At 36.3% G+C, this 25,921-nt stretch overlaps 1 protein-coding gene across 8 annotated transcripts in view; it reads right to left on the bottom strand.

Annotated features, from left to right (window-relative positions):
- KIF16B (kinesin family member 16B) overlaps window positions 1-25,921 on the bottom strand; it is a 138,425-nt gene that overhangs the window by 66,434 nt on the left and 46,070 nt on the right. For all 8 annotated transcript variants that reach the window (XR_011336792.1, XR_011336791.1, XR_011336794.1 and 5 more), the window contains exons 13-17: window positions 9,680-9,799; window positions 9,087-9,138; window positions 7,760-7,897; window positions 2,581-2,663; window positions 2,306-2,394 (exon numbers count right to left, since the gene is read on the bottom strand). Coding sequence is in view for 3 of the 8 variants with exons in the window: in XM_069850126.1 (XP_069706227.1) it covers window positions 2,306-2,394; window positions 2,581-2,663; window positions 7,760-7,897; window positions 9,087-9,138; window positions 9,680-9,799 (482 nt within the window). In the remaining 5 variants the exon portion in view is untranslated. The remainder of the gene's footprint in view (window positions 1-2,305; window positions 2,395-2,580; window positions 2,664-7,759; window positions 7,898-9,086; window positions 9,139-9,679; window positions 9,800-25,921) is intronic.

The following is a 25,921-nucleotide window of genomic DNA, read 5'->3' as shown; positions in this document are numbered from 1 at the left end:
AAAAGCAGTAAAACCAGCCATATTTGAGGCTGGGAGAGAAGGCTTCCAGTTTGGTTTGGGGGGTTTGTTGTTTCGTTTTAAATCACTGCTCTATTAGGACAACACCACCTCTGCACTGTGTGACTAATGTGTATTTGGCATCTGTTGTTTTAAACTGAGTTAAAGTATCTAAAGACAAGAGTAAGAGTCTAAATTATGAATATGTAACTATGAGCTTCCTTGCTTCAAAAAAGACAAGCACGTAACAGTGACTACGGTATGACCTGACAGGTTTTATTGTTCACGAATAAGTGAGAGTGATGCAGACCTGCATTCCTCCTGTAATGTGAGCCTTAAGAATAATCCTTTCTTAGGTTTACAAATTAAGTAGGACAAAATATGTATTCCTGCAAGTCAGTTCACAAAGATTAATTGGATACAGAGTAGCAGGAGAATATCAATAATTAATCCTCTGCTCATAGTTTATAGTCTAATAAAACACTGGCATGAAAGCATTCAGGAATATGAAGAGTATTTCACCTAATCTTATCCTCAATTTCAACAGCAACAGTGCTGTCATAATCAAGAAAGGAAAATAAAAGTTACGAGAAGTTTTAGATGGGAAAAATGGCAGAGTTTCTAAAAATTGCTGCATACATAGATAACTTAATTATATTATTCCTACTGTTTGATTTCCAGGAAAGCAAGGCAAGATGTTTGAAGAACCGATAAGGATAAAAGAAGCAATATTCCACAAACTACATTAGGGAAAAAAGAAGAAATTGCTGCAATCTACTCCATCGTAGAGACAATTAAGTACAATTCAAATCTTCTCTCTCAAACACAATCTGACATTGTCTGAAGACAAGATGAACTCTTTGGATAGAGAATCACTCTTAAGCCTACTTTCATCTAGGCCCAGGCTTTGCCCATGCCATTATATTTTGCTGCAAGACTACAAGCGAGGCAATGCCAAAACAACCTGTCCTACTCTGTGCTGACTGCAAAGTCATGGTCAGTACTGTTTAGTAAAATGCAATTACTCATAACAGTATTGTAACAGAGTACCAGGATTTGTAGGGACAAGCCCACTGCAGCTGATAAACAACCAGACTGAAAAAAGAACAGCCAGAAACTTTTCTCCAGAAAATCTAATACTAGCAACTGCCACTATAAGTTTTTAGATCAAACTATCAAAAAGCTAAAGAAATAGAAAAATATACATATACTTTTTTTGACCTTCTCTTTCATCTCTGAAAAAATATGTAATTTATGAACAACTTGTTCACTACCTTGAAGTCTCTGTAGGTAGCTCAGCAGCAAAAAAGTTAGTCACATTTGAAGCAGCATTATTACACATACTCACTGTATTTAAGATGTTGTTTAACTTGAAGTTATTATTACCTGTCCAGTCTTCCCAAGTTCTAACAGATAAAGAGCAACCCCACAGTAAAACCTGGGAATAAAGCTGCACTATACAAGAGTGTAATTCAATTTATGGCCAATTTTTCAAAAGCACATAGATGGTTAAAGTGCCTCAGCTCATGCTCATTTCAAAACACAGGCACTAGCTATTGAAAAAAATTTCAAACAAAACACCATCAATTCTCTGTAAGTCATTTTAAGAACACCAGTAAAAACCTTAAAAACAACTTCTCTACAATACGCAGTCTACGTCATTGTAGCAGTGTAATAAAACTGTTTTCCACGTTCCAACTTGGCCACCTACTAAGAGGTCTATAGGTGAAAACATAAGACATTAATTTCCCAACCATTTTGTGCTTGTATTGGCATTACACGAACACAACCCGCCTTCATTTTCAGTTTACAATGGATTTATCTCAGGAAAAATAGTTAACGTGTAATTCTGAAGAAAGCATAAACATAAAATTTGCCTGTGTCATTATTGTGCTAAACTGCCTTGGTTATAATGCAAATGTTGTTTCCCAGGGTCCATGTACGACAACTTTCCTTCTATTAGATCTATCAGAGTGGCTGTTAACTGGTACAGTTACTATTCTCGCATTTAAGCAGAAAAATCCCAGGTAAAACCAAGTTTAAGCAGGATGGAAAATTCTTCTGTGTCCCTTCATCCCATTTTCTAGCATGGAGTAGTTCAAATATAATTTCTGAAAAGTTCTGGCTTCATTTAGTACTCCTTTATTTAAGAAGCATAAACTATTACTCTCACAACAAAATAGTTTTATCATTGCCACTTGGAACATTCAGACCCCTAAAATTAAGAACAGCTGGAACAATAACAACAAGAACAACTTTAATGATAATAATATATCATATATGATAATCTATTTTAGAATATACTCACCCTGGATTATAAAGCATAACTGCCGACAGGTTCTCACAAGATTTTGAAAGGTCTGTCATAGACAAGCTGAAGGAAGACAGCAGTCCACTCTAAAAACAGACCATAAAATATATCAGATAAACACTGATGTGCTTATAAACTCTTGTTTCCCTTGATGAAATATTAACTAATGTAGGTGAAGCAAATAAAATAAAAGTATTCTACAACAATTGAGGTACATTAACTAAAAAATTGTGAAAAAGTTTAAACTTCCCCAAACACTGGTATGATCTCACCTTTCTTTTTTCCCTTAGCTTAGCAGCTTCTTTAGGGTGGTTAAAGCGAAACATATTGGTTCTTCCAAGTAATATAACAGCACCTGATGAGAAAAAAAAACCACACCATCACTGACAACATTCTGTACCAGAAAACGCCACGTAATTTTCAGACATGCAATATGTAAGCAAAGACTTCCATTAAGCAAGAAAAAAATGAAAACACATTTTGACAACTCCAGTCTGTAACGTTGCAGTCACAGCTACATTAACCAATGTATACAGTTCATCCTTCTGCTTCCTATTTATGAAAAAAAACACCCACCCACATTCATGCGCACAAAGGTCAATTATGTTCATGCAGTTCAGTCAAAGAACAAATATAGGTAGAGGAAACAGTAGAAGCTCCTGTCCCAACCTGATCTATACACTCTTACACAGTGCTACTATGGAAGCCACCAGTAGGTACCAGATATAATTGTTATAAATGTCCATATATGTTACTAAGAACAAACTTGTTCATACACTTCTGATCACAGTCAGATTTGAATGCACCTGCATCAAAAGCCCCAGATCTCCATAATTCATATTCTCATTAATCCTCTTCTGCTCTATATGGAACAATACTGAAGTTTATTGTCACTCAAAACCCAATTGGTATTTTTAAGACCTTGAATAATTCATATTGCTTAATGCACATCCATTATTGCACTTAATCAGTTAAGGTACAGGTCACAAATAATGAGATTCTGCGCAGTTCTTACCATATTTTAAAGACAACGCACCAAGATGAATAATTTCCTGTCAAAATGTACATTGACAGTGACGTCTCACTACTGTCATAACATGCAAGAATTCCAAGTTAACCACCACAGAATCAAGCGTTTATCAGCCAAGCAGTATAAGGCATTTTTCAAAAGAAAAAGGATTTCATTACACTCAACAGTATGAAAAAAATGCACTTAGACTGTTGACTATAAATGAATTCTTACCATCTGAGAACAAAACGCCATCCTTAGAGGAAGGCTCCTCTTAAAATTAGCTTAATTAGGAATATCAACCCAAATATGGTCACCCAGTCCTGGCAAATAAACACCAAAAAGCACTTCAGTCATGATATCACTTCTCACTGTCTACACGAAACTTAAATTCTGGACTATATGAATACTTTACCTCAGTCTAACCTTAAAAATAATTATTTCTCATAAATCTGCATGTAACTTTGTATTGCGAAGTCATTTAGATACTACCTCTTACTAACAGCATGACCTTTCCCTTGAGAAGTGCACTGGGCATACTTTTTACATAAGCATATGAAAAGGGATCCCCAATGGTCAGAACTGCTGTAGTGGAAGGGCTAAAACTGGTTTTAGTCTGCCACTGCTTCATAGGCTCAGAGCTGTCCCAAACACTCGTATCTCTGTTCCACTCATGTTGATTGCCTGGAGGGGGGGTTTGTGGCAGTGAGTACTTCTATGAAATTCCTCCAGTTACTTTCAAGTGAACATAAATATAATAAACATTTTTGACTAGGTGGGAGCAACTTAGATAAATTAATTAAAATTTCAGAATAGAAACAGTTATAGATATGTGTTTCTAACTTGGTAAATTTTAAAGAAAACAGGAGAGAGAGGCTTAACAGCAAGCACAAGTCAAACCCAGATGATGGATCATATGAACAACTGCTAGGTTTCTCTTTTAGTATTTCTCTGGGCCCTATGATCATTTTTTCATTATTAAGGAAAAAACTCTACAATCTTAATTCCCACTTGACAGGGCTACAATAAGCATCAACATCAAAGCCTCTTTAGGAAAAAAAAGTCTGGACAAAACCAGGAAGACAAGTATTTCCTAAGACCACATTGGATTGTCCACTGTTGTACAATGCAGCTTTCCATCAGAATGCAAGCATGCGAAGTGCAGCATAGATGTCGTCCTGGAAACATAACCAGATTTGCTGTGGGCTTTGCTTTCCCTTTATTTACTGTAAGAAACAAACCCTGACTGTTAAATGGCAAAGAAAAAAGGTTTGTCAAATACATTGACACTACTAAGAACAACAAAAAAAACTATGAAAAAAGTCTTTATCTTTTGTGAAGTTCTGGTCTTGTAGTTTAACTGCTTGATTCCAACACTTCAATGACAAAAGAGTATAGGAAAAATAAAGAAATATGAAAATAAATATAAAAAAGAACGCCTCTTTAACATCATCAAGCATCTCTCATCTATACAGAGGAATCTTCTGGAACTATGCAAACAAATGTAAAAATTAAGATCTTACTAACTTCTGAAAGTCACTATTTTAAAACGTAATTTTTTTATAAACAAACCATAAAAAACAAGCAGTGGGAGGTTATGTTAAATACAAAAAGGTTGGTAGTTTGGCCTAAAAGCTGGAAAACTTGGTTTATGCTAAGTATAAATTTAGAATCAGTATTATTTAGGTTGGAGAAGACCTTCAAGATCATGAAGTTCAACCATAAACTCAACGCCGCTAACTCCACCACTAAAACACTTCTTTAAGTGCCACATCTACACAGCTTATAAACACCTCCATGGATGGTGACTCAACCACCTCCCTGGGCAGCCTGTTTCAATGCTTGACAAACCAATATCTAGTTTAAACCTAGACATCCCAATATCTAGTTTAAACCTTTCCTGGTACAACATTTCCTCTCATCCCATTATTTGTTACTTGGGAAAAGAGATCAAAACCCATGTCATTAAACCTCCTTTCAAGTAGTTGCAGAGAGTGGTAAGGTCTCCCCTCAGCACAAGCATGAGACTTGTGCTCCAGACCCTTCACCAGCTTCGTTGCTCTTCTCTGGACATGCTCCAGCAGCAAAGTGTCTTTCCTGTAGTGAGAGGCCCAGAACTGAACACAGTATTCAAGGTGCGGCCTCACCAACATCGAGTACAGGGGCACAATCACTTCCCTAGTCCTTTTGGCCACAGTACCTCTGATACAAGCTAGGATGCTGCTGGTCTTCTTGGCCACCTGGGTACACTGCTGGCTCACATCCAGACGGCTGTTAACCAACAACCTGGGGTCCTTTTCCACCAGGCAGCTTTCCAGCCACATCTCCCCGAGTCTCTAGGATTGCATGGGGTTGTTGTGAACCAAGTGCAGGACCCAGCACTGAGCTTTGTTGAACCCCACACAGCTGACCTCAGGCCATTAATCCAGCCTCTCCTGGTCCCTCCACAGAGCCTTCCTTCTCTCAAGCAGATCAACACTCCTGCCCAACTTGGTGTCATCTACAAAACTACTGAAAGTGCACTTGACCCCTTCATCCAGATCATTGATAAAGACATTAAACGGAACCAATCCCACTGCTGAGCCCTGGTGAGCACCCCTTGTAACCAGCTGCCAACAGGATTTAAATCCAGTCACTACATCTCTTTGAGAGTTTAGGGTAATGGACAAATTCTAATTGTGAATATTAATTAAATTATTTCTAGAAACCATACTACATGTTCTCAAGAATAAAAAAAATATTTTAGTAAGTTATATTTACACAGAATTAGCCAGAATTCACAAATGCTAAAAGTAATCTGTAGAAGGAAGTGGTAATTAATTAATATGCCTTTTTAAAAAAATAAATCTGTAACATTCTAAAAACTTAACACATTTTCAAATGAACAGCTATTAATGATGAACGGAAACATTTAAATACCTCAGCAGTTAATCAGTGTTACCTAAAGCGGATATTTAAGCAGGCTGGCACTTCATGCTGTGAGACTAAATGCTAACATAGCTTGGAGTCATTAAGCTAGTTTTTTCATCAGCTTTGCCCACCTGATGCCATAGCTGTCATCTTTCTGTTGGACTCAGTCTGGCTATACAAGCTACAGGTCAGCCTATGCAGCTGGTTTTCACAATTTAGGAATTAAAAGAAACCCTTTCTCCTCTGAGTTACAAATTTTAGACAGACAGAAATTTGGAAGGGAAAAGTCATGTTTCCACTCTTCACAGTACAAAAAAAAATCAAGTTGTTACATACACCTGGAAGACGGAAATAGCATCCAAGTTCCTACTTTCTTCTGAGGCACATCAAACCTTTACTGCCTTTGAAAAGCAGTAGGATAAAGTAAAGACGAATCACTGCAATTCAGTTCTTAATGTTTACACTGCAATTTGCCATTAACATTAGTGCTTCTATTGCTAACAATTTATCAGTAGGATTTATTCAAACATAAGACAAGGAGGGTTCAGCTTTCTATTTTTCCCCCAGTCTCTGTAATGGAAATAAGCACCTATGGGTCTCATAATGAATGAAGAAACAGACATCCCCTCTCTACACCAAAACTCCTTACTTTCTGAAAGCAGACTTTTGAAGCATTTTCTTGAGTTCAGAAAGATGAAGACTATCCTTGTTCAACATTGCATTCTTCCTTCGTTAGAATAAGCTTACTCTGAAAGCTTCTTTCCAGGAACATACAGTGATATTGTTTTTCAGCAGCTGAGTTGTGTCACAGCCTCACTGCTACACAGGTCTTCAGCTCATTGCTAAATGGAAAGATGTTCTGGGAGCTTCTGAAATATAAAACATCCTGAACCTCAGCAGCAACACTCACCAGCTTACTTGTTAGACAATCCTTTCGGGGCCAACACAATACACATTTTTCCCAGTTGTCTCAGCTGCGTTTTCATTCCCAGACTTTAAAGCTTTTATATTATAATAAGCTATGCTTTCTCCATGAGGGTTAGCCTCCCCCTTTTTGTCATCTCCCTACAGCTGCAGCAAAGAGAGACTCCAGCTGAATCTCCTGCTTATAGAAGAGGATTTGGCCACAGTGTTAAATAGGACTGGCTAAAACTCGGGGAGGGGTGTGAGGGGTGTATTTCAGTCCTACAGAGAACAATATTCTTTTTCTCAATATTACAGCAACCTAAGAAATCTGGCATGGAGTTCACTTTATACAAAACTGTTGAACGAAATCAAAGGGTAACTATCAATTCATACTCAAGATTATGAAGTGGCTTAAATTAGTAAAGAAATCTCTTTTCACCACATGGCAATTATTTGACAGAACAAAAACTCTGTGGCACTCCTGATGGTTTTGGGCTGTAGTTGAGAAGACATGAATTAAAATGAATTAAACAATAACTCCTTTATATACACACAGATGTTTTCAGTGTTGCTGCCAGAAAGAAGCAGAGATGCTGCAACAAAAATGACATTCCACTGGGTAATACCTTGGTTTAGGTGTGTGGCCTCTGTAATCTGAATACCATTCACAGAACACTGTGCTCCATTCAGTGGTATTAGATTCACAGTACCGTTGAGATTTTCAAAGATGCAATGCTCACTTTCCAAATCAAGGCCATGAAGAACTAAATTCAAAGAAACAAAGCAATATAATTAGTCACTTAACAACCAGTGAGATTAGCATGCTGATAGTAATTTATTAAAGACACACTGACTACTTATTTAGGGTACCTTTTCTTTTCAGTCCAAACCATATTTTTTTCTTTCCTTCATCACATACTGCATGCCTTAAATGTCAACTCTGTTTATTATTTTATTGCAGGGGAAAGAGAAGTGTGTTGGGTTGTTTGGAGGGGTTTTTTTGTGCAATGTTCTTTCCTCCTCTTGTAGCACCAGATTAATAACTGCTTCTTCTGATAGCAAACAGGAGAGTGAAATTTAAATATTTCTAGAGAGAAGTGTTTTGCTACTGGTTTGTGGGAAATAACAAAAGCTTCTTGACCTTAAAGCAATCGTGCTTAAATCCAAAAAGAGAGGATATAATCTGTGATTGTAGACTAACAAGGATCACTGGAATAAGGTTCTTACATTCTATTATATGCAGGCCTTTTATCAATCAGTTATGCTACTTTCTGCCTTTTCTTCAACTAATGGATGATTATCTCTACCTGTATTGCTTAATATCACAGAGCAATGTAAGTTCTGCATTGTTTCATGAAATTTATGCTTCATGAAATTTATGCAGAAACTTTAATCCAGCTATCTTTTGACCTACAAAAATAAAGCAGACTAAGTTATTTGACTCTCAAGTCTCTCACTTGGGAATGAAATGGATACGGTTTATTTAATGGAATTTTAAGCAACATATGTGACAGGGCAGTCCAGGTCTGGCCTTTAGTTGCTTTGATAAGCAAATAAGAAAATCAGTATAAAAGCCAATCTACTTTTTATCAACTTACAGAATTTCCTTCAACTCAAACCAAAATTCCAAAGACTGCTTAAGGTATAACGATACTGTCATTATACAAAGATTAAGAGAACGACTATGCAGTAATTGTGACAGCTGCTGTATTAAAAAGGATGGTATTTTTACAAGATGCTATTTCAAGGCAAGTAGGAAATAAATTAGTAACAAGTATATGAATATGAATAAATTTTCAGCCCACGAGCTATTCTACAAGTCATGTGCTCTGAACCAAATCTCACATAATTCAGCTCTCAATTTTTCTAAAAATTAAAATATGCAAGAAGCTAGCTAGATAAAGGAAAATAAAAAAATGAAGAAAGAACATAAAAAAATGCCAAATTCCATACCAATATCTTGTTCTGTCACAGCATCTTCCCTGCCAACATATGTTTGGCCCTCCTGTTTAACAGAGAAACACACATTGTTTTCAGCTGAAATCTCCCTTCCTCCCCCACAAGTAAATTATCCTTCCACTTTCTGGGTAACCAGAATGAAATATATGTTTAAACATGCATGAAAATAACTGGTAATATTTTTACAATGCTTTCAGAGACACTACAATACGATATTATTAGCAAATTCAAGTTTCAACTGTCCTATGTAGAACTATCTTTGTAGTTTTGAAGCAATTAATCTAGATTTGGATTTCAAGTCAAGCTTTATCACAACATGAATGAAAACCAATATACATGAGTAGGAATGTTAAGCCCCCACCTCCAGTTAAACAAGTTTACTCTCAGAATGAACCTAAACAGTAAATTAACAGATACTTGACTCACTTGCAACCTCTTAAGTCTAGCAGGGAAACATAATGAGCTTTTCTTACTATGGTGGAGATATGTAATGAGCACTATATTTAGATAGCAAAGTAATACTACAATTTGTATACTGAAAAACATCACAAAGCATATAAAGGCTATAGAAACACAGGTGTATTTACCTTCAAGTGGTATAAGATGATACCAGTACTCAGCAGATCATCATCAATGCCAATAAGATGAGGCAGTTCAGAATCTAACACAACACCTATCCCTTCTTTCCTGAGAGCCAATGTTTGTTCCTGTAAATGACAAAAGCCGATTTATTAGGTTATGCAAAAAATACTGCCCTTCCCTCTCTTTCTAAACAATAAAAAAATAAAAAAAAAAAAAGAAGCTGTTTTTAAGTCAATGCAACTGTTTTATTTCCCTTGAGAGTCCCAAGCTTGCTGTTCAGGAAATCCGTGAAAGTGTTATTTGAAAGAAACCAGACAAACAGCTGAATTATACCAGATAAGGAAGATCAATCAAGAGCATAACAAAGCGATGTTGTCTAAAAGCAAGCTACATACCACCTTGCATAATGGCAAGGAGAATTTAAAACTCCTTAAAATTCAGTACAGCTAAGGAATAGAAAACTATAACTTCTTTGGCAAACCGTTAAATAAATTGAACCTTGCAGAGAAAAAACCCCAGACATCTGAAAACTCAGTAAGCCTAAGCAGTTAAAACATCATCCAATGTAAGGGAAGTACTGACAACAGTAAATAAATGTAGGAAATATTTGCAGCATAGCATTTCAGTTCTTCAAAATTCTTTTGGGCCACAGCGACTTGTAGGATGAAGCATCATTCAGCAGGACTAGAAGTGGGACACTTCAACTTTGCATAAAATATTATGCGATGCAGTACTGATGCAATAAATAAGAAATTAATCATAGCTTTGAAATAAGTTTTAGTATTTATAAAGCTTATTCTTCTAATTCAAAAAATCTCCTATTGGCTTGCAGGCCTGGAATATATCAGCAGAGACTGCGAATATGTGTACACACCATCTTTCAAAATGAATGTCTTTTTCTGTGTGAAACAACTAACCCTTTTAAAGCCAAGGAAGACTGAGAACCCAGGACAGAGAGGCAATGTCAGCAAGTATCACTTCTGTGTATTATAAGGCGCACACTTTTCTCCTAGTGCTAGTAAACATGGAAAACAAGTTTTCTGACAGCAGCATGACTACTCCTTTTCCAAGTCATCAATATGCCTTCTCCAGAGCCAAACAAAAAACTACACTGTTTATAAGAAAAGACAACAGATCTATGTATTTTCCCAGGTACAGCAACTTGTATATCTGAAGGAAGATAACAGATGTAATATCTCATTTCCCTGCACAATACAAACCATCACCAACAGTGACACTGTTCAAAAAATTCTAAGTATGGATATACCTGGGCAAGAAAAGATACACAACATACAAAAGACGCTCCCCAAAACAAACCAGGAAATCCCACTCTAGTCATGGATGAATTTTCTCTGGCATTCTGAAAGCAAGAAAGAAGCTAGGATTCATATTTCCCTGGAGTTCTATGATGTTCAAACTGCACCAAACTATTCCTTGATATTATAAAGTGTCACCCCATAAAACAGAAAAATACAGATTAAATCATTCTTTGACTGAAAAAGTAATTTCAGTCAAAAATACCTATCACATATTTAATATTTATTGAGCAGCATCTACTGTTATACATAATTTAGAATGTACCCATATGATGAGGCTGAAGACTTAGAATACTGAGGATATGTAGTAGTTCACACAACTACTGGCACCTTCGGCCCAATGAAACTCATAAAATATTAAGGGTTGAATATTTCTCCCCAGCATAACAAAGCATTTGCCAACATCCTGGACTGAAGAAAAAATAGACATCTCAGGAGGCAAAGACATCATCACTGGGTGAGAAAAATACCTCACATATAAGTAAGAATAAAGAAAAACACAATTCTTTGTTTTCCAGTCTTCTAATACTAAACACATTTTTACAACATTCAGAATTAAAGCATGTATAATTGTGATTTAAAATAGATGTGTTTCTTATTTATTCAGATCCAAAACTGAAGAATACAAATTAACTGAGTTTCAAAACCCTTATTTTGCAAATTACTACCATTTACACACAGAATGCATCCTGTTTATGGAAGCACTATAATAAATGCAACAGACAGTAGCTGCAATTAACTCTAATTTTGTTTTCTTTAATAACTGTTGTATTCTAGTTTTTATCTTCAGATACGATTTACTAAAAATCCCAAATCTTAATCAAATATCTGGAGTAAATGCTAATTGTTTGGCTTAAAATTTAATTCCAGATTCAAAAGCTTCTTCAAGGAAGCCTCCAAATGCCAAACTGCCATTTTGCCCCAAACCAAAATCACAGAAACCTCACCAACAAAAGATCTTTATTACTCCATTTTCTCACAGTAAAAGAAGAAAAAGACTAGAAATAAGTAGCCAAACTGTCCCCCTTTCATGCTCCATAGCAGAGGAATGATGTTTCTAAAGGAGGACAGGACTCCACTGAAATAAATTGAAGGTCTGTAAGCTATTATAAGGCAAAGAAATGACCAGGTTTAAGCCATGATTTGATTCATGTTCATTTGTGCAACACAATTTTAAGAAGCAGTGAATCCATAAGTCAAATGACAGGAGCAAGGAAGGTCAGTGTCCCTATTAAAAAAGCACCAATTCAGAAAATTTATGAAAACTTCAAGGTACAGTTTAAGAAACCTGAATGTACTGCATACATCTTAGTTTGAATCGTCCTTGAACAGAAAAGTGTATATGTATTCCCTCAGTAATTAAGATGCATTCATAAACTGCAGAAAATAAGCCAAGCCAAGTATTATCCACAAAGGTGCACCCCAGTTAATATTAATGGCTACTGTGTGAGGATAGGAAAGAATAGCTTTCTTCTTTAGGAGCCACTATATCAAATGAGCTTATTTGAAGAGTAGAAATTCAGAAAACAATTCTGAGCCGGTGCATAAGAAAACACCTTCTTGAGACAAAGTTAAAATAAAGGGATTACATTGTATATTTAAATGATGGTCTCTTTGACTTCAGCTCTGAGTCAGCAGTCAGAAATATCCCGATAGAGTAAATTAATTTACACTCCTGTGAGATATAAGAGTTATTGTGAAATCTCATCCCTCTGCTCTGATGTATTAAGTTTACTGCATTAACTGATACGGAGGCATCAGCAAGCTCACAGCTATGTTTCTGCAGTTTAGAAATAAAACGTTCATGCAAAGAACTTAATTTAAACCTATGAGTTAATTTTTCCTCACAATTACAACCATCCATGATAAAGAACACCTTTGTGTTACACAAGATTTATTTTACATACATATGAGTGCACATGAAAATCAAATCGCCGAAGTTTACTATTTTAGCCAACAGGATATGGAATTAATGAAAAAAGAAAATAAGTGCAAGAGACATTTCTAACATTCCTTGATCAATCTACTAGCAAATTGAAACACATGCTGCATAGGTCCGGCACATATTAAAGGGTACACATAATTAGTGAACAGAACCTCTCGGAGTTTACTTTCTATTAAACTATCCAGTACAAAAACTTAATTATTTTATTTAAATATTGAACAGCTAGCTGCTGGCACACAGTCCTGAGAATACACTGTGCAGACACTTTCAGTAAAACATAACATTATGCTGGCTAAGTAAATTGTCCAGATGTCTTATGTTTAAATTATGCAAAAACATGCAATACCAAATTAAAGAAATTATGGGTAAAAATGTGCAATGGCTAAAGTATTTGCATTAATATTTAACCAGACTAAACTAGAGCAGATTCTTATACTAACAGGTACTTTGGGTGCATTTGATTTCGTTGAAAATATGCTATTATATCCTGAGTTCACAGAAATGTCTGAAGATACACAGTGGCCCAGCACTAACATCAGACTCTCTATAAAATATACAGCCATAAGCTGCACACAAGGGAAGATCTTAATTCTGAACTGGTTTTCCTCTAGTTATATGTTCAGTACACTTTGCATTCTCTTTAAATCAGTGGAAACAAAATTTTCACACCTACAGGAAAAAATATTCCATACTGCTTAGAATTGAAAGGCACCTGAAAATGTTCATTTCTAAACACAATGGAGAGATGGTATTAAAGAGGTTATACAAACAGAGAGAGAAAGAAATATGAATGACGTGGCCTCAGTTGGTCACTCTATTATCAAGGTGGGTGAAAACCCCAGGACTTCACCAAGTGATGTCAGGAATTTATATATTCTCCATGTCAGAATGGCAAAAGATTGGTGACTTTAAAAATTACAGTTTCATCGCAGAGGTTTTAGACAAATCCAGGTAGTTGAGGGTAGTTAATCTGACAGTGTAGTTTTTCCTTAAGAATGGCACAAAGGACAAGAATGTCTGAAGTTTGATTTAAAACCAGATTTCCTCGTCTCTTAATGTATATTACCAGTAAATATGCCTTAGACATTTCTGTTATCAATACAAATTCTTGACTGCTGCTCATTTTTTACTTTAAAAAAATTCTTATGTCAATGAGTTCTTTTGCCCTATCCATAAAAATCACCACAGAACACTTCTCATGTGCATTTACTGTTTTCTTTCTTCTCTTCTGAGGGAGTAAGATCTTACTTTAAACAGCACTTCTGACTGGAGAGAATCATAGAATCATAGAATCATCAGGTTGGAAAAGACCCACCGGATCATCGAGTCCAACCATTCCTATCTAAACCATTATCGTGGAATTTCAAACTGCTTCCCTGACCCTTTCCCATTTAAACAGTTTCCCTAAAACACAGGGAACTCCCATTTTTGCCCCCTGTGCCAGCAACACCCGCTGTTCCAGCGCAGCTTCTCCTGTTCTGAACCGCACTGAGTTTTCGGAGCACAGCTCTTCCGAGTATGGGCTCTTCGCAGAGTCTTCTAATGATGTGGAGAAAAGACCAAGCTGCCTTTAGGCTCCTCAGTTCAAGAAGGGACACATCTCTATACAGAATTAGTATGTAACCACAGAATCACTGAGGCTGGAAAAGGCCTTCAAGATCATCCAACCATCAGCCCAACATCACCGTGCCTACTAACCCCCGTCCCCAAGTGCCACGTCTACGTCTTCCTCCCCCCATTTCCAAGGCGTTTCCCCGCGGGTGATGCCGATGGATGCAGGTTCCTCGTGCCCCTGGCCACCTCCCACCTTTTGAATTTCTTAAACATTCTATAATTCCTGATATTTTTGACAAAAAAAAAAGAAAGATAAAAAATTCATTGGGGTGTTATTTTTATCATCTGTCTTTACCTAGCCCTTTCTTCCTCTTTGTTTCTACAAGGTCTAGCACAGCAATCCTATGGACACTGTGTTTTTATTCAGATCATATCCCCTTTAATAAAGTGTAGCTTTCTGATTCTTTGCATAAACAAAGTACAGCATTGCTACCAGCGTTATCTACATTCATAGCTTTATATTTTAATAATGTGTACTGCATGTCTTATGAGAACAAAATCACATTTAATTTGCATTAGACAATAAAGACCTGTGCAGATCCACTCACAATCCCGACAACTTAAGAAACTAAACTCCAATTTACCAGCACAATTTTTCACTTAAACTCTGTTAACCTGTAAATCCTTTCTGCATTTAGCTTCAGGTTGTCATTGCATTATAAAGCCAAACAAGTTAAATTATAGATCAGTGAGGTTTTATAGAATAAAAGCCAGGTATAAGGTTACCTGAATAAATTACTAGAGCTTCCATCAAACAATTGAAGTACACAAGCTAAATTATTCTGCAATTTTCCATATTAATATATTGGTTTGACACCATAACTAAATTATCCAATAATCACCAACTCAGATCAACAAAATATTATTTTATTATTGTATGCATCATCTGTGCATTCCACAGAAGTCCAATCTATCTCTAGAGTTACAAAATTTTCCAGATGTCATTGGGACACACGATGCTTTTATTATTCCTATATCACCTCTATACATTTATACGTTTATCTATAAACTCTTGCGAAATATGAAATCTTTCATAGCCAATGAAAAAATACTGCCTATCACCATGTTTCCCCCCTCTTTTTCTTTTTAAACTGGGGGATATTTCACCTACTTAGATAAGACAGACAATCCTCCAGCATGCAATTCCCTTCTTAAGTAAGCTTTGAAAATGTTGTTTGCAAATTTATTAAATTCCATATGGCGCTGGTAAACAATAATCGTCCTTCATGAAAACGCCCAACATCAGTCCGGGACCTCAGTTTGCACACAATTCTGCATGACTCATAACCAGTAATGCTTTAAGTCTTACAGCTGTAGATCACAGCCCAATACCATCTTTATATTATTTTTATTCACTTCCAAATACAAGCTTCTAGCTGTTGTTTTCCAGTCAGAACATATTCCCATTATTTGGGTGGTACAGCTGTAATGTTTGGAGAGGTCTCTAATGGATTTAAAACAGCAAAATATAAAAGGAATACACTGCAGACAGACTTCTGTTTCTATTTACAGAAATTATCTGAATAATTCTACATTTAATTCTTCTGAAAGAAAAATGCTATATAAATAGAGGGATGACCTCTCTGAATTTTCACTGCATTGCATGCTAATTATTACATTCACAAAGAAGACATGGCCAACTGTTAACATTGCACTACAGTGTTAAGAGGTGCGCATACTAAAAATCTAGTAAAGTTGCCAGTAAGTCCTGTAAAACACAAGAAAAATTATTTGATTAGTTCCATAACTTAAGCAAAATTTCAGGAATTTTACCTCTGTTTAAAACCTGGCAATGTTTCTCCTACTGGAAGGGAGAGAACTGAAAGTGGCTTCCTACATTACCAGGCACAGTCCCAAAAAGTAATAATAAGTAATTCTACAGATTACACTCAGGCTCTCATCTGTTATACAGTGTAAGTTGTTTTCAAGTACTTGGTCTGAATTTACTAATATTCAGTTCATACTGATGTATTTTGCATCACTATTGACATTCAGCTGATATAATTATTTTCCTTCTCTGGCATTTATTGACTGAGGTAGTAACTGAGAGCAGTCATGTGCACTTTCCTTACTGTGGTTACACCAGGTCAAACTCCAAGCACCTCCTTTCACGTGACCAGGCTTGCCATACTCCAGCATTTAATGCATCCACTCTCAAGGCCACCTTCCTTGACCTTGATGACTTACATGCCGTATTCCCACTGTACCTGCAACTTTGCCAGCACCATGTACAACGGCACCCCTATTTTCCACTTACTGCACAAAACATCTATCTGATCCTTCCAAGATTTCATTTGTCTTTCATGTGGGCATACTAACTCATGACAGTAACATCTCATGCCACCTTTCTCCCCTTCCATGATGTATTAAGTTCTTTTTAGTCCCGATGCTTCTACACTGCAGACTATTTACCATTAATCCACCTTATATTATTCTAATCCTTTTCAGACCATGCCCTGTGAGATGCTCTGCTAGACAAATTATGCCTCCCAGCATTAATATCAGCAAACTTCACCAGTTAACACACCTGAAGGAACTGTTAAATATGATCACACCCAAAACTGAGTTCCAACACCACCTTCCAAAAAACCCCTTTTATTATTAACTTCCCTCCCCTCCTAGTTCCACCGCTTCCATCACATCCTCTGTATTCTAATCTCCACACTACTTAAACAAGGAAATAGTTTCCTAAGTGTCCCAGGCTCAAATGCTGGGCTGCCATCCCCAGAGATGAGAACCAGTCCTGTAGCTACTTCCAGCAGGGATCACTGATGGACAGAACCAAATCCAGTACATACTGAGCTGACAATCCAGAACTAGAGCTAGCTCTAGAAACAATCACTGGCTATAGGCGACATTATAAGTATTGATTAAATAGGAAATTACTATTTTAGGAACAACATATTTACAGTGAAGAAAGCAGTTATAATCATTCCAATTTTTGAAAGACAGAAATAAATATATCATTTTAGAGAAGACTCCACAAGAAAAGCATTTCTTAAAATTAAAGTCTCCTCACTAGTCCAGTGAATATAAGCCATTCAGGATGCAATATCAGGCAAGGTTTTAAGTCCCTCCACAATTTACTGCAGCATAATGAATGTAGGTCAGAGAAGAAGCTCTGAATTTAACATTTGCATTTAGCTTTAAATATTTAGTTCTGCTAGGTAGTATTTTAGCAGACCATTTCATTTTGAGAATGGAGTTTGTAATGACTTTCCCGGTAATTGATAAAGGTATAATCACCTACATTTTTTCCCCAGAAATAATGTGCTACGTTTTACTAGGTCAGTGACAGCACATACAAGTTGTCACTTATGTGAAGTTTTTAATGCAAATTAAAGGACTATTAAAAGGTCAGAAATCGTAAAAAATATATTACCGTTGATCTTTAGGCAAACATCTGACGATGCTACAAAAAGACAGAATAAAATGCCCTTTAAAAACTATCACTTTTATTTTGTGTACCCAAAGCATAAAATAGTTGCTGCTTTAAGGTAGCATAAATGGCATCAGCAACTGCTTGTAAGTCACAAAGTAACTAGGATTGTTGATACTCTTTTTTGGCAAAGCTGATAAACTCAGTTGGGGAAATTAGAGTCTTCTAAGCAACCATATTCAAATCTTAATTCATATGTCAGTGAAATGAACCCTATCTAACAAACTCAAATTCTATCATAACAGTATACAAGATATGTGTATGTGTGTATAAATAAAAATTGTATAAATATACACAGTATACTGTCAATTGACTTAAATTCTCTAAATTGCAGCATTTACATTACAACCATCGAAACTCAGAAGAAGAGACACAGGAAATACCCATGCCCTGTAATTACCTTTAATGAAATTACAGTTTATTTCATTATTTTAACACTGAAATAAAACCAAACAAGTCACTCTAATTTGCAATGGTCCAATATGGTAATTTAACTACTTTAAAGACAAGATAAGGGGACATCAAATGCTTGAACTGCAATAGTAACATTAGGATCTCAATTTTAATTACAAAGAATAATGAATCACATGTATAGATTCCAAGTAAGATTAAAGCATCCATAAAAATGAAAAATAGAGTAGGTCAAACAAAGAGGACAAACACATATAAAATAGGGGGAAAGGGCAAGATGAAAAGGTTATAATTCCCAAAATATACTCAAAAGAAACAGGTACTATCTGTACCTGTATGCTATCTTTCCTTAAGGAAAGTCTCCTTAAAAATTAATTTATAAAACCAACCTATACTGTGAAATCTATAATCTGGCATCAGTCCCAACACTAAGGCCAAAAGAAATATACCTAACGAAAAACCAAAGTAATACTTAAATTGTAATTCAAAAGCAAGACAGACTTTCCAAATATTGACTGCATGGTAAAGTTCTTATCACATTTTTTTAAGTTTATGTCAAATTGAATAGGAAAAATCACAAGGGAGGGAGTCTGTCATGATCCAGGTAATCTAGAATACAGCACATTATGGCATTCTTGGTATACTGTAGTTTTGTCAGATTTGAGTATTTTTAAAATTTAAGGTCATTTAAGCCAATGAGAGTAAACTAGAACAGCCTACTACTAAACAGAAAATAATGTTTCTTTTAAAGATACAAATCTGCTGAATCTTTAGGAAGAAGATGCAAAGCAATCTACCCAAAACTCAAGATGCTAATCGCCAACCTTCACACTTTGCTGACTGATCTGAATTCTAACTTGAAAAACTTTTTTGCAATCTCATAAAGTCCTCCAGGGGACTACATTTTGCCAGCTAATACAATAAAAAAGAAAGTCACGTTCACCAAAGAAGGTATGACATTTCTTTTTATTTATTTACTGTAAAAAATAAGGCAAGTTTTTCCTCTTCAGCGGCAAAGCTTTGTATTATTTTTACAACCTTACTGAGATCTGAAACCAGCACACACATGCTGTGTATCATGGCAGCCTTACCTCTAACCTCAATTCTCAGTGACTCCTGACAGGTACTCAAAATCACAGATCTAGTAGAGGCAATTCATCCCATTATGTAAATTAACTCAAAGAAAAAAAAAAAGATTAATGCAGTGATATGGAGTACAATGACTGGCAAGTAAATATCACTGACCACAACAGATGGAGGGCAAATTCACTGTTTCAATTCTAAACCTTGGAGGCAGCCAAGTCACTGAGTTTCATATTTTCAGAAGTTAAGTAAGTCCTCATAATGGGTCTAATTTTAACTATAGCAATAAAAAGCAGACTAGGTGTTTGACATATTCATTTAAATGCTTCATTAACATAAACTGTCAGGAGCAGATTAAAAATATCTTCTAAAAATGTTGCCAACCTGGACTATGTGACATTGAAGTCAGCTTGAATTTAACATGTATAATGTCTTTCCTTAATAAAAACCAGTTGATAGCTGTATTAAGACAAAAAAGATAAACAAAAGCTCATGATCCCCAAGTATTACTTCGGGGTTCAAGACAAAATTTTATATAGCTTTACAAAAAACAATCTATGGCATTAAACATTTAAATAAGTAATTTCAAAAATAGAGAAAACTTAGATTTCCTATTTAAAGCAGTTTATACTTGGACAAAACTACAGAGATTTAAACAAAACCAAACATAACTAAATTCTCTCCCAGGCATATTTCAATTAAGTGCATTAATAAGTGTCTTAAATTCAGCTAATCAATTTAGGTCTTAAGAGACTGGCAACTTCAAAGGAAACTAGCCAAAAGAAAATCCCTCAGGAAGAAACCCTCTCAGATTTCCCTGGGTTAGGGATACAATAAGATACAGTTTCCCTGGGTTAAAGGAATCTTAAAATGCCCCTTTGTCTTTTTGCTATGCTCCCTATACATGACTAACTCTGAAACTAATCAAGGCCCATCAGACCATAGCCTCCCTCCTACCACATCTTAGAACTCCGTGTTGGATTTTGCAGCCATTTCTCCACTGACAGAAACCAGAGAAAGAAATGAGATGATCTCGATGTGATCACATGACTAAAGACTGTGTAAAAACAGGTAAGTGGTAGGGAGATTACTGTAATTCAGCTGAGAATTTTAAACATCTACATTTCAGTTGCCCAAAAGTCTGACTTTATAACCGCCACATTATCGGATGCATTTCTCAATTGAAAAAGCTTTTCCTGCAAACATTAAGTTGCGATATGCAACCAAAAAGACAAACATATCTGTGCTTTCCTACAAGGGCTAACTAACAACTCAAATGAATACTAGAAAATCAAAGGTATATCCTCCTCTTCTTCAACACTCTTCTTGGTTACGTGATATCTAAGGGACAGGTGTCAAGAAGACGGGGCCAGCCTCTTTTCAGTGATGTCCAGTGTCAGGACAAGGACCAATGAAAAACTGGAATGCAGGAAGTTCCACCTCAACATAAGGAAGAACTTCTCTACTGTGACAGTGACATAACACTGGAACAGGCTGCCCAGAGAGGTTGTAGAGTCTCTTTCTCTGGAGATATACAAAACCTGCCCAGACATGTTCTTGTGTAACCTGCTGTAAGTGAACCCCCTTTAGCAGGGAGGTTGGACTGGATGACTTCCAGAGGTCCCTTCAAACACATACCCTTCTGTGATGCTGATTCTGTAATTGTCATATTGATATTCCAAATGTTCTCAAAGTTCCCATGAAAAAGGTGTCACAAAAGAAGTTGCAGAAGCACAATTGACAGGTGGATACCACTGGTTAAAAAAAAAGCAACTAAGTACATGTTTCTCCTTCACGCAAAACATAATCCACATTTAGGTATACTCATTTTTAAAAGCTTCTGGACAGATTAACTTGTTCCTTAGAGCAATCAAGCTTCCCATGATGAATAGTATAGGGTAAATTCTCCAAAACAAAACATGCCCACGTTAAACTAAATAGACAGGAGTGACCAGTCATTGCTTTTTTCCAACGATTCAAATACGGTATTTTTTTGAGTCACGTCAACACCTTTCTTGACCTACCATCACCTTGCTGAACCTTCATGCTGACCATGCCACTGTCCAGTCAAAACTAGAAGCCTGATACTGTAACCTGATCTCAGGAACAGAAATTAAGGAGGATGGTAAGAAGCTTTGAAGGGCAGGTAATAAACCACTTTCACACCTTATGGGATCAGAGCACTTCTTCATGTAATTAAGCTCTGAGAACCTCTGGACTGCTACAAAATATAAGAAGTTGCAAAACTGTTCTTTATGTTTTGAAATGTAACCCATAATCCAAAATAGTTTCCTTATGTTGTGTGAACACAACCACAAAATAAGAACACAGTGGAAATGAAAAACAGTGGAAGCTTGTTCATGTTTTCAAATCTCTGACAATCAAAGACTTGGAGAAGTCCTCATGCAGAAATATACTCTTTAACAGAAATGTGCCATGAAGAAAATCAAAGAATTTAATGGAACACATTCAGAACAAATCCTTCAGCAACAGTTTGTCCAGATGCTGCAAAACAGATTTTAAAGAAATTAAATTTAAACATTTAACAAAAAGCTTTACAGAGACTGATAGTTTGTAAATGAGTAAGTCCTTAACTGCCCTATTGTGGATTAGTTTTTCTTAATTATGTCTTCTGCATTTACCTAAGTGCAAAACCCCCAGATATAGAAACAGTGATATTCATGGATGAACTATTACTAGGTCAGAAGTGGTTTGAAATCACAAATCTTTTGCTGAAAAACTTCCTGCAAAACAATAAGACTTCTTTCACACAGAAGGAAGTTGTGTTAGGGAAAAATGAAAAAAATAACAACCCCATGGCATTCTGTATAAACCCTGTTTTGTTAAGGTATTCATACAGTCAAATCCAACCAAAACCAAATGGGAATTAGGCTCCTAAAATACCTTTGAGCACTAACTGATGTTTTAGGACCCAAAATAGGGATAACCCAAAACACTAGCCCATCACCCTCCAACAAATAAAGCTGAAACTGCACTCTCATGAACAAGACACTATTGGATGAGTCAATCACCACTGACAAGATTTTTTTATTTCCTTTTGGGAAGACTGGAGCAGAAAGAGAACAAAATTAAGATATGCTGGATTGTCAGGGCTCAGTATTCTCTGTACTGCGTGTCTCAACAACATCCACATACTTAGATGCAAAAATACACGAGCACACCAGAAAAAAAATATTCTGCATAATAAAGCAATCTTGCTATGAACAAACTGGAAAAACCTAGAACAGAAAAATTATTTTCAAACAACACAGATAGGTTCTGGGCTTTTTGTGTTTGTATTGATGGGTTAAACTATCCAGATTACAGGGTGAAGAGATGGAACAGACCCTCTTCTTTTGAAAGCTACATTGTCTCCTGGAAGACTGGCAGACTTTTCATCAGTTTTCCAGACAACTAGAGTATACACAGTCATCCTAGGAACATAGGACAATACTAGGAAACATTAGAAATGCCAGTATTAGGAAGTTATTGATATGATGGTTTAGAACATAAAAAGATATCTCAAAGCAAAACAATACTCAAAGACCTAAAACTGGAACAAAGAACTTCTACTGCCAAGCATAAGAAAACATTTACTGTACGGATGAGAGGAACATGAGGTAGGAGAGAAGAAAAAGAGATTTCAAAAGGTTGTGAAATTTGCTTTGGGCTTACTAGTAATTCCTTAAAAGATAAAGAAAGAAGCAGATCTGAGTATTTAGCTTATGCTTTGGACAGAAACTGGTTATATGAACATCCTTCTTGCTCTGCAGGCTGGCTCCCTTACAACTACTTATCACAAAGAGATCAGCCAAGACAAAACATTGAGCAGTAGCTGAATGAAAGTCGATTGTGTCTAATTGTGATTGACAAGACAATTCCAGGGTAAAAAAAAAAAAATCTGACCCAAGAAAACAACTTTGACATATTTGAGATTCCTATTAAAGTGACAGTCTACACATTAACTAGAAAAACCTGGTGTGTTCCATAATGTATCAGTGAAGCTGCTCCACTTCATAGTGGTTGTTAAACAAGCTTTATTTGTATTCTATAAAGCTACATACACAATATCAAATTTCTGTTCTATATTTTACTATGTTAAGCTTGACACAGGTATGGTTTCTGGAATAATAAAATAAATTTCAAATCACCAGGCACAAAGGTACTAGGTGCTATTTGGGAGGCAAGGGAAAGAGAGGAGGAAATAGGGAACACGCTATCAGTGAGGAGGTGTGTGTTTCATCTGTGGATGTGCCAAGGCTACATTTTATACTACCCTAGGACTTTAATAAAATGCTGTGAAAATGAAAATTATGCTCTCCCTTTATTAGCAATAAATTAATCATCTATGAAATAATCAATTATGAAAGGCAATATTGATTCCCCCATGTGTATATATATGTTAGATAAAGTACAAATTCCTACTGTCTTCTCCTCCTGCTGGCTACCAGTGTCAGTTTCAATACAATTAAAACAAAAAGTTTAGTACAATTAAGATACTTCAGTCTTCCAAGAGGAAGAAACTTTAACTATCCAAAGCCGCAAAGTAAACTAGAACTGAGAAGAAGATTCCTAATCAACTTTTTCCCCGTCTCATAGAGCATTAGACCACACTATCCTCATTAATCAAGAAAAGCCATTAAAGAATCTGCAACAATCAAGACCAAAACTGTAGTTTTGTGCTGAACGGCTGACTGTGAAAGTGCAGGGGTTCCAGCAGCAGCCCATGCAGGCATCAATAGCTCTCTGAAATGAATGTCAATTTAAAAGGCAGATGCAGAATCACATAAAACGAGCAACTGCTAAGACAGTGAAGCCAAAACGATGGAAAATTAATGATGCTATTCCTTTAAAGAATAAGGGAATTACAGGAGCAGTTCTTAGTCTCATAAGGTCAGCTTACCTTTTCCATTTAATCATTGTTTCTCTTTCCCCCTCAGAACTGATTGCCACATGCTCACTGCTGACATGCAGCTGTCTATTAACACACAGAAACCTCATTATTACAATGGCACCCTAAAGCACCAGTATTCTTAACATGCTGAAAGGACTTCCATCAGAAGCCTTGGCAGGTTCGAAGTAATTTTTCAGAAAATTTGGCCTTCATTCATGGAATTACAAGGACAAATTTAAATGGTTGAAATGCTTGTTCCTTGACACTCTAGACCTTGTACAGACAGAACTACTATCGACATCTGAGAAAAATTCCTTGAATAGAATGGCAGCATTTGGCTAACTCTAAGCAGAGATGCCTGTTCGGCTGCTCAAGCTTCCTGGACACTAGCCTGTAAAATCCTATTTTCCAGTGGCTTATAAAACTTAAACCATCAAAGCTGCTGTTTTCCATGCTGAAGCATCTACTGCAGGCTGCTTTCTGCCCCCACTAGTTTGGGTATAAGGGGACACTATCCTTCTGTTGCCAAAAAATGAGGCACATAGAGCATTTTGCTATGTCTCAAGTGGAGTAAGCTTCAACTCTTCACAGCTTCCTATGTATCACCACAATGAGTATGCATTAGTTTCAAAGGAAAAATAACTTTATGCATTGTAGCACTAACATTCAGGGCAGAGAACAAGACTTTTCTGCCACTAGTGATTGTTCCTAGCAGCAGGGTACTATACCTTCCAGCTAAGAGACAGCAACTCTGCCCTCAGTTTTCTTCATGTGGTATCTAAAAGGGGGAAAGGGCCTGGCTGGAACAGAAAGAAATAGACTATCTTGATTCATTCTCTTTTCCCATATGCATTACAATACAGTCTTTAATTACACGATCATATATTTTCTGCAGGACCTGTGAATAATTCATTCCATAGACTGTACTCTGGGAATGAATCAAGAGAATGCAGTGAAACAGACTATTATCTACAGGACTCCTACCTCATTTGTTGCTAAAACTGGATGATGAATGAGTCATAGAATTGTAGAGGAAAAAAGACTAGTCTCATAGCTAATACATTTATTCATTTTAAAAGCTATTTCATTTCTTGTGTGGTTTTTGGGGGATAGGGGAATTAAGGATTGTTTCACTTATCTGGAATTCTGTTTTGCTTATTTATCTAGAAATTCATCTCTACTTCGGCAAATTACTTTAAATCTATTAGTCCCTTTCTCAGGAACAAAATGTGACCCTCACCATTGAAAGAAATTGAAGAAAGGGGTAGGACTATGCGTACTGGTATGCAGTTACTACCACGAAGGGGAAAAAAAAAAAGAGACTTCAGGACTAGCAACACAATAGCAAAGCCTTTTACAGAGGAAGATGCATAGGCTTGGCTGCCATCATGTTCTCATCCCTCACAGCCCAGCTACTAAAGGTGTAGAGCGTCTGAACCTGAAGAGACATATGGCAGTCAGAAACTGGACCTGCCTTCTTCTTCTGGAATACAGACCAATTGCAACACTGGCAGATTTGTGCTGCCCTTTGCGTTTAAGACATCC

Source organism: Phaenicophaeus curvirostris, chromosome 2 (assembly GCF_032191515.1).
Source record: "Phaenicophaeus curvirostris isolate KB17595 chromosome 2, BPBGC_Pcur_1.0, whole genome shotgun sequence".
NCBI lineage: Eukaryota > Metazoa > Chordata > Aves > Cuculiformes > Cuculidae > Phaenicophaeus > Phaenicophaeus curvirostris.
The sequence above is the reverse complement of the archived record's forward strand: the minus strand, read 5'-3'. Positions and strand labels throughout refer to the sequence as shown.